At 43.2% G+C, this 14,926-nt stretch overlaps 1 protein-coding gene across 2 annotated transcripts in view; it reads left to right on the top strand.

Moving 5' to 3' along the window:
• The first annotated feature begins 142 nt into the window (after positions 1-142).
• The window catches only part of SRPK1 (SRSF protein kinase 1), a 28,091-nt gene continuing 13,307 nt past the window's right edge, over positions 143-14,926 (top strand). The window contains exons 1-5 of one of the 2 annotated variants that reach the window (XM_076357828.1): positions 143-422; positions 531-591; positions 12,393-12,511; positions 14,285-14,393; positions 14,824-14,911. In XM_076357828.1, the coding sequence (XP_076213943.1) occupies positions 143-422; positions 531-591; positions 12,393-12,511; positions 14,285-14,393; positions 14,824-14,911 (657 nt within the window). Of the gene's footprint in view, positions 423-530; positions 592-8,690; positions 8,955-12,392; positions 12,512-14,284; positions 14,394-14,823; positions 14,912-14,926 lie in introns of those variants that run through there. The other variant, XM_076357829.1, reaches the window with a different exon arrangement.

The following is a 14,926-nucleotide window of genomic DNA, read 5'->3' as shown; positions in this document are numbered from 1 at the left end:
GGGTGACGGCCGGGGTAGGGTGGCTTCTCGAACGGCCGTCGCGCGCGCGGCGCTGACGTCACAGCCGGGGGGGCCTTCCGTCACACGCGCGGCGCCCGACTTCAGACGCCGGGAGCCGCCCCGCGCCTGCGCGCCGCCCGCCATGCCGCTGCCGGAGGCGGTGCCGGCGCCGGGGGAGCACCGCCCCGCGGAGGGCGGGCGGGGGCGTGGCCGGGAGCGGGGAGGCGCGGCTTCCCCCCACGGCTCGAGCTCCAGCGGCACCCCCAGCGAGGGCGAGACCGAGGCCGCGGGGTGGCGTGCGAAGGGGCCCAAGCTGCGCATGCTCCGGCCGGCGCGGCCCGGCGTGGCGCAGGGGGAGGGCGCAGCGCGCAGGCGCGCGGGGCACCCCGGGCTACCGGCTCTGGCGGCCATGGAGCGGAAAGGTGAGCGCCGCGCGGCCCCCCCCCCCCCCCCGCCGGGGCGGTGCCCCCCCCCCCCCCCCCGGGCCCGCCGCCCCTCACGCCTCTTTCCCCCTCCCCTCTCTCCCTCAGTGCTGGCGCTGCAGGCCCGAAAGAAGCGGACCAAAGCCAAGAAGGACAAGGCCCAGAGGAAGTAAGTGCGGCCCCCGGCTCCCCTCAGGCGGCAGCTCCCGTCGCCGGGCCCCGGCGCTGCCTCCCCGCCGGCACCGTCGCCTCTTTGTTACTCCCGCCCCTCCCGGCGGGGAAGGGGCTGCCGAGCCCTGCGGCGCCCCGAGCCCTGGCGGGAGGCGGGCGCTCCCGGGGCGGAGGAGCGTGCAAACCCCTCCGGCTAGACGGGTTTTTAACGCGAGTTTAATTGAAGGCGCGTTTCGCGGCATGGGCAGGGAGCCGGCGCGGGTGGTGGCCCGGGGCGGCGGGTTTTGCCTCCCTGCTCTCCGCCGGGGCTGGTTTTCCTCGGGACTTCGCCGTTCCTCGCCGTCCCCCGTCGTGGTTTCTTTGGGCGGGCTGCGGACGGGGGAGCGGAGCTGCCTTGGCGTGCGCGGAGCCTCCCCGTTCCCTGCCTCTGCCCCGAAACTGGATGATGGAGCTGCAGCCGTGCTTACCCGCTTCGTGTCGTGCTCTGCCCTTGCAGGCTCCTTCCCTCGGCCCCAGGCTGTACCCGGTGGGGGTTGCTAGCGGCCCCTCTCCTCTCTGGAGCCCCCGGAGCGGTTCAGTAACTGCTGGCTTTAGGAACCAGCTTCTCTTGACTCTCTTTCCCCCCCCCGCTTTTTTTTTTTTTTTTTTTTAAATCTTGCCGTAAGAACGCTGTGATGTGTTTACTTCTTTCTCCAACTTTGATGCTCTCGTGTGGCTTCTCTCCTACCACAGGAATTTCACAAGTCTTTATATGTGGTGAACTTTTGGATGCAGATGTAAAAATTAAAAGATCTCGAGTAAATACTAAACAATGGCTCCCACCAGACTGCCTTAAGTACCGCATTCGGTGCCGCTCGTGGATTCCTTTCTAGTGAAAGGTGATGTAAATCCTAAAGCCAGCTCTGTGTGCTCAGCAAAATGCTGCTTATTTGTGTAAAGTCTGTGGTACCTCAGGAGGTTTTATACCCCATGGTGCCTAGGTATTTTGTAAGTAAGGCTTTGGGGGTGGGAGTTGGAGGGGTTTTTCTTTAGGCCTGGAGTAACGCTTTCTTAGTCATTTCCTCTGACGAATCACAGGGATTTTAAAAAAATCTTCCGGTTGTCTCCAGCAAAGATTCAGTAGGTCTGAGTTGGGGCTTCTGAGGGGTGAAGAGCCTTAACTAAACTCTTCGGGAGGTGTGCGTTATGTTTCCACGCTATTTTGTACATGTTCCTGGTTTTCTTGAAGACAGCATTAGGACAATTTTTGAAGAGCTCTCCTCTTTCTGTAGTATTATCTGCGTCCTAATTTCTGAATGAATAATCCATTGTTTAATTCTATACCTGTTACTTTTCTTTTTTTTCTTGTCCAGCTGCAGACAAACAATACCGACTCTGCCAACAGAGTCCACAGTTGCAGTTGGAAAGACTGATTTCTGTGTAACTTCTGAGGTTGCTGAATGGTAACTTTCAGTGCTGGCGTGTTTGGTTTTGGTTGTTTTTTTTTTTTAAAAATCCTTTTTAACCATGTAGCCAGAACAGGTTAACTGCACTGCTGGTTAGCTGTTGATTTTGCCACTAACCTTGATTTGAGTGGCGAACCATACTATTTGTAAACTGCTGTGTTTATCTTCTTAAACAACACGCTTCAACTCTGTTTTCTGGTACCGTAGGTTTATTAGATCCTGCCTCAGAAATTAAAGAAACTTGCATGTACTTTATGCTTTACATTGTACAACAAAAAGAACCCAGTGTCAGCCTCTAACTTCAAGTGCAGTTCCATGACATTTATTCTATTTAATTACAAAGCTGCTCTAGTTAAATCTTCTAAAATAAGCTTAACTGGGTTGTTGCAAGACTTTTTCCATAAAATCTAAACTTGAAACCACATGGAATGTCCTTTTAACATCTAATGTTCCATGGTAATTGGTTAGGTCACACACATGCAACTTTTTCTATATGAAGGGCAGTAAAAAGCTTGAAACAACTGATTTTAAAAGGTTAAGGTTGGTAAGTATTAGGAATTATCTTAATATGGTAAGTATAAAAATGCAGAGAATGTTCTGAAGGGATTTAAAGCAATTCAAAATATCTTTCACTTTGGAAATGAACTATACCTGCTTTCGGTTTCCCTGTCAACCCAATCTGGTTAAAAACAGAAAAGAAAAAAAAAACACTTGGAAAGGTTAAAATAATCAAAATGGACTGCGTATAGTACAAAACTGGAAAGTTACCACTTTTTTCATCATTCAGTAGTTGCTATTTAGGTTCAGGCAAGACCAGCCTAAACTGGTTATTTACAGAAGACCCTTGTAAATACTAATTATGGTTCCGTGTGTAAGACTTTTTCTTTTTTTTTAAGGGAAGGTCAACCAAGTTCTTCATCTTCCTCAAATTCAGGATGTTCCTTTCCTATTTCTTCCCATCCTTCCCATCTTAAAAGTTTTATTTGATATCAGTGAAGGAGTGAGTGCATTTCTCTTAACGTACTCTTCTGCGGAAAGAGAGCAAAGTTTCTTGGCAATACGAAGGTGAGGTACCTGTGTCTTCCCACTCCAGTAAAACTACCCCAAATCTTTTCGTAATCTGGAAGAATCATTAAACCAGCTGTCTCAAATCTTTGCTTATGAAGCTTCTACTTGCCCAGCCTGCTCGTCGATCCCGTGTCTGCCATTGTGGAGTTGGAAGAATATTGTGGCTGTGTACCTTTGCCCAGCTCCTGTTTCCGTGAGAATTGAGGAGGAGGGAGGACAGGGAGAGTGACAGCTGAATGCCTTGGGGGGTCAAAAAGCAAGCCTAGATTCAGGGAGATCCTGAGTTCTAATGTTGACTGTCACTGGGTTGCTTTGTGGCCTTGAGTGAAGCATTGATTTCAGTTTCTTATCTCAGTCTTTTCCGTCGAAAAGGCAAGGAGTTAGAATTAAAATTGCTTTAGTCTAAATTATTTTTAGAAAATGAGTGGCAAGCTTCTACGTGGCCTTTTCCTTAATATTAAGAATATGTCAGGAAATATGCATGTCAAAGCTTTTAGTTGCTAATAAAACATAGGGAGTTTGGTACGTAGGCTACTGCAATATGTGTTGCTGCCAAAAGATAGCTTTGCTGAAAGCTATCTGGGAAGTATGTGATGTATTAATCTTATCATTTCATGAGGTGTGAACATCTCAGGCACTAACAGTCAGTTGATTCCCAAAGGCACTCAAAAAAGCCTGTCTTTAAAAAGGAGCTTGTAGGCTTACAAGCTTTTTTCTTACTAAAACTTCAGTATCTTAGACTGTAAACTCTTCAGACAGCTGTATCTGGTGAGGTGGTAGTTATTTTTGCCCATTTGTCAAAAATGCAGATTTTTGCAGTTCTTTGAAGCAGTTACTAATATCTTTGGAGTTCAGCATTGGTAGACAAGTGTGTTGGGCATAATATTTGCGCTGGTCCTTAGGAAGGTGGGGGAGCTGCACAGTGCTTTCCTGGGAACAGTTCTTGTGCTAGTTTTCCTCGTATGACTTCTAGGGAACTGAAAACAGAATTCCTGTGTTCTGGTGTTTCATGAGCTGTGTTGGAGGGGGACGTCCATGAACTCGGCAGGAGGAAGGAGCGATGGGTGTCCCAACGGTTCAGCCTTTCATCAGCCACGAGGTGGCTGCTTCTTGCTTTGCAGATCCCATAGCACAGACCAGGCCACGTGTGTACTTGTAATGCCTTGGTGTGGTAGGGTAGCGTCTATTTAGGAAGCGGTGCAGGCTAACAGGAGTTTACAAGCTTGATTTTTGAAGGCCCCACATGCTCTTTCGAGGGGAACGTTCCTTTGAGTTCGCCCTAGTGTGGACAGAACATCCATTCCTGGCTGAAGTGATGCTGGAGCACGCCATCTACATGGTTTCATTTGAAAGAGATTAATGTCCTATGCTGTGAGACTGTTGTGCTATGTGAACGAAAGCCTGATATGTGAAGATGATCTGGTATTTACTTCAAAACTATGCTTCTATTTGAAAATACAAGGTTCTATTTGAACTAAAATACAAATATAGGTGTACTTTACCAATGGCTCTGGTAATTTGTAATGGAATCAGACACTTGTGACTGTTAGACCATAATTGCCAGTAAAATACTGTGGCTTTTTTTCTGTCTACGTTGTGTGTTGCAAACCCTTAGAAGCTCAAACTGTTCTCTTTGTCCTAGGAAAAAAATTACTCTTTAGGTTACTACTGAGATTAAGACCCAGAGTTTAAAAACTAGGCTGAAAAACCCATCCAGATTCAAAGCAGTTAGAGAAACAGACAAGAAACTGAACAAATAGTTCTGTATTGTAGCTCGTTTTCTCTGAAATGAAGAAAATAAGCATATTACTAGAACCAGGCTACAGGCCTGTATGATGTGTAGACGATGGGCATTTCATTGGCAGGCCCGGATGATAATACTGCTTCATCAAGTCCAGTGTCTTGCTTCAGCAGTGTCTTTTACGTTTCAGGAAAAGTTGGTCTACTCGTGCACAAACCCAGCAGTTCTGTGTAAGGGGCGTTGAACCGATTGTGCCTCAAAGCAGAACGTTTTATTACTGTAAGCATGAATAACGGCAAAGGCAGTGGCAGCCGTACAGTTGCAGTATGTGGCTTGTTCTGAAAAATGTACGTGATCTGAAGTACTTCTAATTCTGCATGCACTGGTGAATGTATTTAATCCTTTTTTACAGGCTTTACTGAATGGGAGATGTTTTTTCACAGGACTTCCAATAGTTCCTTTGGCTCCCTCTACTCCTGGAGGGGTGGCAGTGGCAGAGTTGGTACAGTACCGCTGTCTTGCTTCCTCTCCCTCTTCCCAAATGCATGCAATATTCAGTATTTTCAAGAAGCTGGTTTACAGTTATCTGTAATTTTCTGGCCAGACTCTTGGCATGCGGTGAAGCCTCACTTCTTTCTTCCTCCTCAATAGAATTGCTACGAAGAGAGACGAGGAAGTTGGTAATTTTTCCATCTGTGCAGTCTGGGGAGCAGAAAATTCCTAGTAGAGTCTGATACTTTCCAGTTTGTTATTGCTTATATCACTTTCCTACTATCTTTGAGGAGCCGTGGAGTTCTGACAGCCCTCTTGGGTTCTTCCTCAGCTTCCTTATTCAAAACTTTGCCTGGCATCACGATCTTGGCTTATGTTTTCCTCACTTGTCTTTCATAATTAATACCAGGGCTACATCTTTCGTAAGTATTTTGAACATACATTTAAGGTAAAGTCAGAATGCGTCGCCCACAGGATTTTTTTCATTCAAATACAGAAGTGATTATCAGACTATGACAGGACACAACTGAAGATCTGCTGGTTTCCATGGAAGTCCCTTGGTTTGTAATAACTGGAATAGCAGACGGTTCTACAAACAGCTTGTTAAGTGCTTGTGTGGGGGAGTGGGTATGGGGAGCAAGGAAACTTGATTGCCTCTGTTATTTGTGTGTTAGTACCGTTCTCATGTGAAATTCATTATTACTTGTCTTCAAATTTAACTCCCACAGATCCACTAAACAAAAATATGTCTTGGTGCCTCTGAGCGCCATTCTTTCAAAACTAAATGTTAGACCATCTCCAGTCCTCTTAAGTTCTCGACAGCGGTATTCCTGTAGCTCTGCCCTACAGCAGCAAGTATTGTGGATCCGTCCTACTGGTAGAAAACACTAGTTCTTTATTCAGAAAAATAGGGATGCAAGAGTGAATGAATTGCAATAATCACAAAATAATGTGGATTATAGACTCGTAAGTCCCCCACAGTCTATGACTTATAATTCCCCCAAATCCCCTCAAATACTTAAAAATTTCTTGAGCAGAAAGGTAAAGTGCATACAAGCAGGAAAATACTTCTGTCATTTCAGACCTGAATTCATACTGAAAGTTTGAGTCTAAACAGTTCCAATATTTATCAAACACTAGGTTTGCCAGACGATCTGCATGTAAGCATGTTGGAGGCTGGCACCAGAAGCAATCGTTCTGACTAGATGTGCCTTAACATGATCTTGAAATCACAGGCACGCTAAGGAATAGTAATGAGATGCAGTCTGGCAAGCGTACTTCCCTTAAAGAGACATTATCTTGATGCACGGATGTGAAAACGGGAGAGAGATGTTTAAATCCTGGCTTTTCACCGTGCCATATGGGGCTTTTTTTTCCTCTTCCCCAAATGAAAACAAGGAATCCTCAACAGCACTTGAAGCGAGACCTTGCTGCAGTGGGTGTACAGCCCTGGAAGTCGTTGGCTGGATGGTTAAGGTGGAAAGCAACGCTTCCTTCAGCAAGAGTCCAAGGGTGTGTTATAGTACTCTTACCCGCGTCTCTTACAATATGAGCTAGATTTGTCATTAGTCTTAAGTTCAGTGAATTGAATTCTGTTTGGGGATGTTTCATGTGTGTAATTTGAGCTCACAGATAAGGGATGACAGTGTTTATAAAGATTGTGCTGCAGGCGGCTTAAAAATCATTTAGGAAAGCAATTGTCTTTGGTTTCCTACAGACAGGCGTCATCTCCGCAAATGTCAAGGGAATGGCACTGAGGTGAAGAGGAGTGAGGAGAGTATCTTTTTTTTGTTAGCACATATGTAAGGATGATAGGTGTGACAAAAGCGGTTTGGATTAAATGTATGCTGCCTTCCTTGCTTGAAGGTGGAAGGGGTCTGCTTTTGTATCTGTTCAAAGCAGGTAGATAGGTAGCAGGGACAGTATTTCTGCTGTTTTGGGGACCAGGAAAAATACTTATTTCCTGTACAAAATAAGAGTTTTGAAGAAGTCGCTCTTAATGCTTTTAAGTAGGAGAACCAAACACCTCTCTTCAGGCATTTTGTTATGTAAGTTACTGGGGTGGAGAAAACAAGTTCTGAGTTTTGACGGTGAAGTTGCATGTGGAGACTTGGCTGTTGTGATGGCTTGACTAGTAACTTATAGAGAACAGCGAAGAAGCCTGTGCTGGTGCCACTCCGCCGCACGAAGAACACTGCTTTTTCACTGCACTGTCTGTACTAACGGGCATGACTCTGGTCTCCCATCTTCTCGTCCTCCTCATGCTGTTGGATCTACCTCAGTGCAAATCTGTAAGAACATACATTGTGCGATCGAGGCTTCTTAATTGTTTTTTACGTTATTTTTAGTGTGTGGACCAGATAAGTGATTCTATGAGAAATTGGCAAGAAAATACAAAAGTGTTTTTTCCAAATTCTTTGAACACCTTTTGTAAGGAACAAGTGAGTGACTGAAATCTTAGTTCCTGCCAATAACTGTTACTGTCCCTGCTATGCATTGCAGAGGTGAGCAGAGTTGTTGGGCGATGTATTAAATGAACGTCGAGCAAAATCTTGTCTACAGTGGAAAATTTTCCATGTTGTTAGCACCTCTTCTAATCTGAAGAGGTTTGGCAACGCTAAACTCTTAAAAGGATGTTCGAACTTCAGTGAGCTTTTAAGGTGAAAATATTTTAGATATACAATCAGATGAATCCAATTCTTCTTTAAACCTCTTCGTTTAAAACTGCAGAGCCAGCTTCAGAGGGTCTTTCACTAATCAACAGCCCTCTGTAGCAGAGAAAAATCTCTAAATTATTACTTGCTATGTCACGTTGTTGCTGACTTGTTTCCCCTACCACTTATATAAACCAGCAGGACAAACAGGGACAGGAAATGGCTGGTAATTCTTCTACGTTGTTGGAGGATGATGTTAAGTGCCTGCTGCTGTGAAAAATACTCAGTTCACCTTTTTAAAGAAGATTTGACTCCTTCTCCTGCTTGTTTTGTTACTTTTAAGCATAAAGGATAAGTTTTTCTTGTAACTCTGGATGGGGAGGTTTGGAATTACTTCAGGAAATTCATTTTTACTTTGAACGCCCTTTCTCTCCTGTGTGATTGCGCTGGCATTTCTGTATCAAAAGGGTTGGACTGTCGGCAATTACCACGATCCTTGTCTTCATCCGAGCTTTGAATCCAGTGGACTATTGAATAGGCAAATAAAACCGGCTTGTTCAGGAAGATGAAACAAAGTATCTGACTGAATTTCTAATTTCATTAGAGGGAGGATTGAAACAGGTAAACATCAAGAGAAGGAGATGAATCAATTTATGCTCAACCCCTAACATGACTGAATTTGCAGGAAGATCATCTGAGAGCAACCCCCAGCCTTGCTGCAAGGCCCTGTACCTGCAATGCAGTGCTGTGCATCTGCAGCTAGGTGGTGGAGGCAAATCCCTCTTCTCCCTCACTCTTGCACAAAGCTTTGCTGCGTTCGAGAAGAACCAGCCCCTCCGCCTGCCGTTGATGTCCCCCTGCTTCCTGAACAGTGTGGCATTTGATTTTTAATGGCTCTTTCGAAAACTATTGGGCTGTCTTCGGGAATATCTTTATCAATGGGAGGCCGTGCTTCATGCAGGTAGGTTACCCTCTTTAATTTTTTTTTTGTCTCGTGAATTTGCAGTTCTTCAGGCATTCCTGAGAGAATAAGGACTTTTGGGAGGGTCTCTAAGTGTGGATTCACACGAATTCCATAAAAGATCTAGCATTTTGCCTTAGCGTTGCTGTTCCACATTGTTTTCCTTGAGTAAAATATTGCTATATAGTTGTAGAGAGACCCTGCAAATCCCGTTAATTCTGGTGATTAATTAGCACATTGAGGGAGCAAAAGGTGATCAAGGTGTTCTTAAGTAGAACAGAGGTGGCTATAAAAAAAAAAAGTACCCTAGAACACTTGATTTCTAATGTGTAAACCATTAACCATTTTTTTATAGGCTCTATATATTTCATCTGCATTTTGCAATATTGCTGACAGCTGTTTCAGCTGTCATCTTTAAATACCAAGTATGGATTTTTCTGCTGTCTTTAGCAGCCTTTTGTGCCTTTTAGAGTACTGTCTGTCTGAGTGAAGCAGACAGATGAGGGTTGTGGTTTTGCGTATCAGTTTTTCTTTGGTATTAATACATATTCTGCACTGATTAAGTCTCTCTTAATCCGTATCTGCAGTTGACATGGTCACTTTGGGGGGAGAAGGCGGTGGGCTGTAATTTTCGAAGGAAGGCAAAGGAATGAGATGTGTTTTGGAGGTGATTTCATAAACGAAATAACACTGTAGAAATGTATGCGACCTGAATACGGCTCACTATCACATTAGTTGGTGTAACAGATAATAATATAGAAGTGAAATGCTTCTGGACCCCCAGGACAGACTCGGATGCCGACTACAGGGTGTGTCATGTACGAGGTTGTCAGCAGCATGATTTGTCAGCCCCTTCTTAGGAGGGGTGCAGAAAGCTTCCAAGAGAATGGGGTTTAGTGCTTCCAGTAACTTCTTCCTTGATGCATGAAATTACTATTATTGAAAAGCATTGGGACTGCGGAATGGCATGGTGTTTCTGACTGCAGCAGTGGTTCTTAAGACGAATTTTCTTTTGAATCCATTCTAATCCCCTACATCTTACGCAGTTACAAAAGTGAAAATCTTGAAACAGCATTGGGGAGAATTACGCTTTACTACTTACGCTATGGGTGTGGCTACAGGGCTTAAATTCTCCTTTCTATCCAATTCTGCGTTCTGGTTGTCTTTACCCTGTCTATAGGATTTGTTATATATGAGCATCCAGTTTCCCCTTCAACCATTCTGTCCATGGCCCTTTCTTGCCTTTGCTACCTGCTCTTAATTTGGGGATAGTCCATGACTTTATTCATAGCTCAGTTGTCCCCAGAGGAATGCAGCAGTTTTAAAGTAGCTTTTTGACCTCCAAGACTTTTTTCCCCCTCCCCTCAGTTTCCTTCTTCCTACCTCCAACTTGTAATTCTGTGGCTCACGGGGCAGAAAAAGTCCAAATACTAAATATCTGAGGCTGGATCAAGCTACAGGGTTGTTAATAAATGTCTCATTAGCCTGGCAGCAGTGGAATGGACTGTCTGTCAGTCTTGTTTTATGGTTCGGGACCACTAATCTGTGTTGCTTATCTGCTCCTGAATTAAAAAATCAGCAGGACTTACTAGCTCTGCCACCAGACTAAAAGTAAATGTCGGGCGGTTTGGTTGTGCCTGGGATGACCTTTGTAGTTCCTCTTTGCTTTAATGAACTTCAATTCCAGATTGTAAATGGCTGCAAGTTTAGTCATGGTCAGATTGGAACGTGTGATTTCTTTCTTTTTATGCTGCATAGATATTTAAGATGGCTGTAGTTTTAATGTGTAGAAATGTATTTAATGTATGAAGTCTCAGCAGAGTGCATGTGTAGTAGGTAAATGCTGAACATTCACTCTGCTGTATAACTACTCAAAATTGAAATATTAAATTTGTCCCATGGATTAAGATTAGTTAGTACGGCCATGATATGATACACAGGACTCCAACTCAGTTATAAGCTATAAAAACTGCATCTGAAAACACACATGCATTAGCATATCCACTGGCATAACCAGTGGCTGTCTCAGCAGTTAATCCTTTGAGAAAAATTAGTTGAATTTGAAATAGGGTGGTGGAAGGCATCAGTTATATCTGCTGCTTCACTGCAACAATAGTTTCAATACAAGAAAGTTCCAGTAAGTCACACTGACAGGAAAGCTCCTTGTCAAGAATGTTATCTTGCGCTTGTACGCCATTGCAGTAAAGAAATTTGTTGCCCATCTCTTTGGACAACTCCAGCTTTTTTTAATATCTCACATTTCTAAGAAAAGAAAGCTTAATGCTGATATCCTGCAGTACTTTGCCGTTAAATCTTGCTAATGCAAATGGGCTACAGACATTGTTTTCATTATAAATGCTTGCTTTGTACAAAAGGATATTGAAGATTAAACTTTGTAGACATTTAACCATTCCCCATAATGCTTTGTAAAGTAAATAACTTACCTGGTTTAGTATTACCATTTCATGAGCTGTTTGGCTATAAGCAGTGTGCCGCCATGAAGAAGGAGCTGGGGCACAGGGGTGATAGCAATATGTTTTAGCTCGGGGAACTCAAACACAGCTTAAATGTGTGAGAGCCTTTGCCAACATGATCTTCACAAGCAGGAACTTAGAGTAGCACATTTGGTGAAAAGTTAAACACACAAAATTAATGTTTTTATTTATGAACGTAGGCGTGGAGAAAAAAAAATACCACCTCGGTGCCTGATTTCAGTCCCTCTGCAATCACAAGCTCTCGGAAGGGTTTACAGGACACTTGCTCTGCATATTCCCACTCTCCGTAGTTCAGACAACTGTGACAAACTTTAGACCTTCAGTGAAGAGAGAAACTAGAAACACAGCCTACCACATGAGAACGGGAACAATCAAGGGCAATATTAGGGATTTTGGAGTTCTGAAGTGTTAAAAGCAGAAGGATTGTTAAATGTTCATTTGATCTCGAAGGTGAAAGGGACAAAGGGCACAAGTTCTAAAACACTGGTTTAATTTTTTTCCAAAGGAGTAAGAATTAATTGATGTTAGTCTTTAAAATAACACTCATCAACATTTAAATCTTCAGGTTTTATATGAGGTAACATCTTAAAATACAAATTTGGTTTAGAAAAGTCCTCACTGAATGAAAGGCTGAGAAGGGGTTCAAAGAGACTAACATTTTGGTGGGATCACTAGGCTTTTAACTCGGTATCTTGTCTGGCCTTTTCTTTGTTCCACTCTAAAAGCGAATCTAGGGCATTAAGTTGTATTTCTCACTAGTATATGAAAAATTGTTTCTATCTACCTTGATACTAGCTTAGGAGTAAAAGCATTTAAATGTGAAAGTAGTTTTTCTGAAGGCTGAATATTGCATCTCCTCCATTATCAGCAATCCTTCATGTGAAATGAAAGCTACTGAACTGGAGAGTAACGTGTGTGAGACATGCAGTGTGTTCTCTTTCAGACCCGACACTCAGCACCGGGGCCCTGCTGCTCATTCGGAGAATGATCTTCCAGAGCAAGAGGAAGAAATCCTGGGGTCAGATGACGATGAACAAGAGGATCCAAATGATTACTGCAAAGGTGAGAACTTGCCTGTTTAAGGCGAAGGATTTTTCAATGTAATCACGAAATTCCCTTGGTTTCCCATCTACTATAGAGAATGAAAATAGACTCCCTCTTATTTTAAGTGGGTTTTGGAACTGCATGACGATAACATTTTTCAAGCAAACCTGAAATGGAGAAACTATTCTCTGAGATTCCCTCTGTTAGCAGTCAAGATTTGAGTTGGAGAGCTGGTTTTAATGCACGTGTTTAAAGCTGTTAGCTTTTCCTCTGTGCCAGAGAGCTTTCAAAATTGGTAAAAGCAAGTAGGCATTCAATTTCTTTTTGATTTTCATCGGAAAAAGGATGCTTTCAAATCCTTGAAATCAGTTTCAAATTCTTCACTGTTTTCTTGTGAAGGTCATCTTAGTATCCATGCTTCAGATACCTTTGTCTGCAAATATAGTCTTCCACTCTTTCTTTGGGTAGAAACTAAATACAGAGCAAATGGAAATACCACGGTATATAATTCGGTATCAAAGGGGTCAGGCTTTTTTTAACATAGCAAATATTTTAAAAAAGACAGAACGCTGATCATACAACTTCAGCTCATCAATTAGTTGAAGCTTGAGTGTGTGCCCCCACCTCCAAGCGCTTTGTAAGACTACTTCTGTGATACTATTTATTGTATATATTGAGTAAAGAAGAGGGAGAAGCGTGTAACAAATGCCACGTGTATAAAAATGCAATGTAGAAATAGCACAGGGAACTTGAATTGCAATGTTTCTTACACTTCAGTGCTTTACTTCAAGGGATTTACATTACTTTTAGCATGCTGCCCAAGTATTTGTGGGATTTTGTTTGTTGTAAAGGAAGTGGGAAGAAGAAAGTCATTGGGTGAATTAGCGATTGGTGCAGTTGTCGCTGTTGTAGCTGATATCTTTAAGTGAAGAGAAGGGACTTCTGCTTGAGCTAATGAAGTAGTGGGTAGCAATTCTATGTCTTGTTTGTGAACCAGTCAATCAAGAGAGATGAATCTTCCTGGCAAAGCATGCATTCCATGGGTGGTATTTGCTGACCACAATTGAATAGTAAGCGTTTGGAATCTAGGGTGTAATTCCAGGTTCTGGCAAAAGTTTAGGCCTTAACAATTACAGATTCTTCTCTTCATTCTGTTTTCTGCCAGTTCCCTTGTGTCTTTCTCTGGCCTTTCATGTCTTCGTGTTTCCATCATGGAATCTTCCCGCATAGGCAGCAGCTGAGAGATACTAGGGGTACGGGGAGGAGACTTTCCTATTTCCAGTGGTGATGTTAAATGGCAAAGTGCCTTTCAGTCAGGAAAGCGGTTGCAAGGGAAACTCTGTTGGGATCTTGGGTGCAGTACTCTTTCACGTTACAGCAACAGAGCATGCAAAAGCAAAGCTGTAAGATCCTGTTACTGAGCATCGTAAGCTGTGTTTTCCAAAGGCGGTCAGCCTAGCAGACTTCAGATGCGTTCACTGAGGAAAATAATCTTTTGTGATGCTGCAGTGATGACCTACATTGAAAAGGAGGAAAAGTTAGTCATTCTAGTTCAATTATATTAAAAAGATACTTTTCAATCAACTAGAGGGCTGTTCACAGCTTTTCCTCTAACATACTGTATGTTTGTTCTAGCAAGATCCAATTAGAGAAACATTTGCATTTGTTTATATGATTAAAAATTTAAACACATCAAATAAATCTGCCTCAAGTTGTGATGCCTGTTCCACATACTTGCCCTTCAGTGCTTGCGTGATCTCTTGATATATAAACTTCCCACTGTTTTTCTAGGTGGTTATCACCTTGTGAAAATAGGAGATCTCTTTAATGGACGTTACCATGTGATTCGGAAGCTTGGATGGGGCCACTTCTCCACTGTGTGGCTAGCTTGGGATATCCAGTAAGTCCTTCTGTTCTAGCTAGTGTTTCTGGTGGGAATTTACAGCATTGCACAAACATGATCAGAAAGCATCTTTTTACTTTTAGATAAAAACACAAAACATAGCTGTCCACATCCTGACACAGAAGTTTCTTTTGATATTGTGCATGCAGGTGTGTGGGAGGGAGTTAACAGGACAAACCACATATGCGGAAAGAGTACTCTTGTGTTCAGCGGTCTCTGACCTATTACCTCATTTTATGAGAAATGACTGACATGGATGTTTTATAAAAAGAGATCCAAAGACAATCTTCATGAGTGCTTAAACCTCATTTTTCCATGATGCCTTAAATAAGTAGCGCTCTTATATGCAAAAGAATTAGGATAATCCTGGAGAATAAGTTCTTTGTATGAGCATTAACAGTCTCCAATTTACTTACCGTGTGTGTAGAGGGAGGAGATTTGTGGCAATGAAGGTGGTGAAGAGTGCAGAGCACTACACAGAAACAGCACTGGATGAAATCAAGTTGCTAAAATCGGTGAGTGCCTGAGAG

Source organism: Aptenodytes patagonicus, chromosome 22, assembly GCF_965638725.1.
Source record: "Aptenodytes patagonicus chromosome 22, bAptPat1.pri.cur, whole genome shotgun sequence".
NCBI lineage: Eukaryota > Metazoa > Chordata > Aves > Sphenisciformes > Spheniscidae > Aptenodytes > Aptenodytes patagonicus.
Note: the sequence above shows the minus strand (reverse complement) of the source record. Positions and strands in the feature narration are given on the sequence as shown.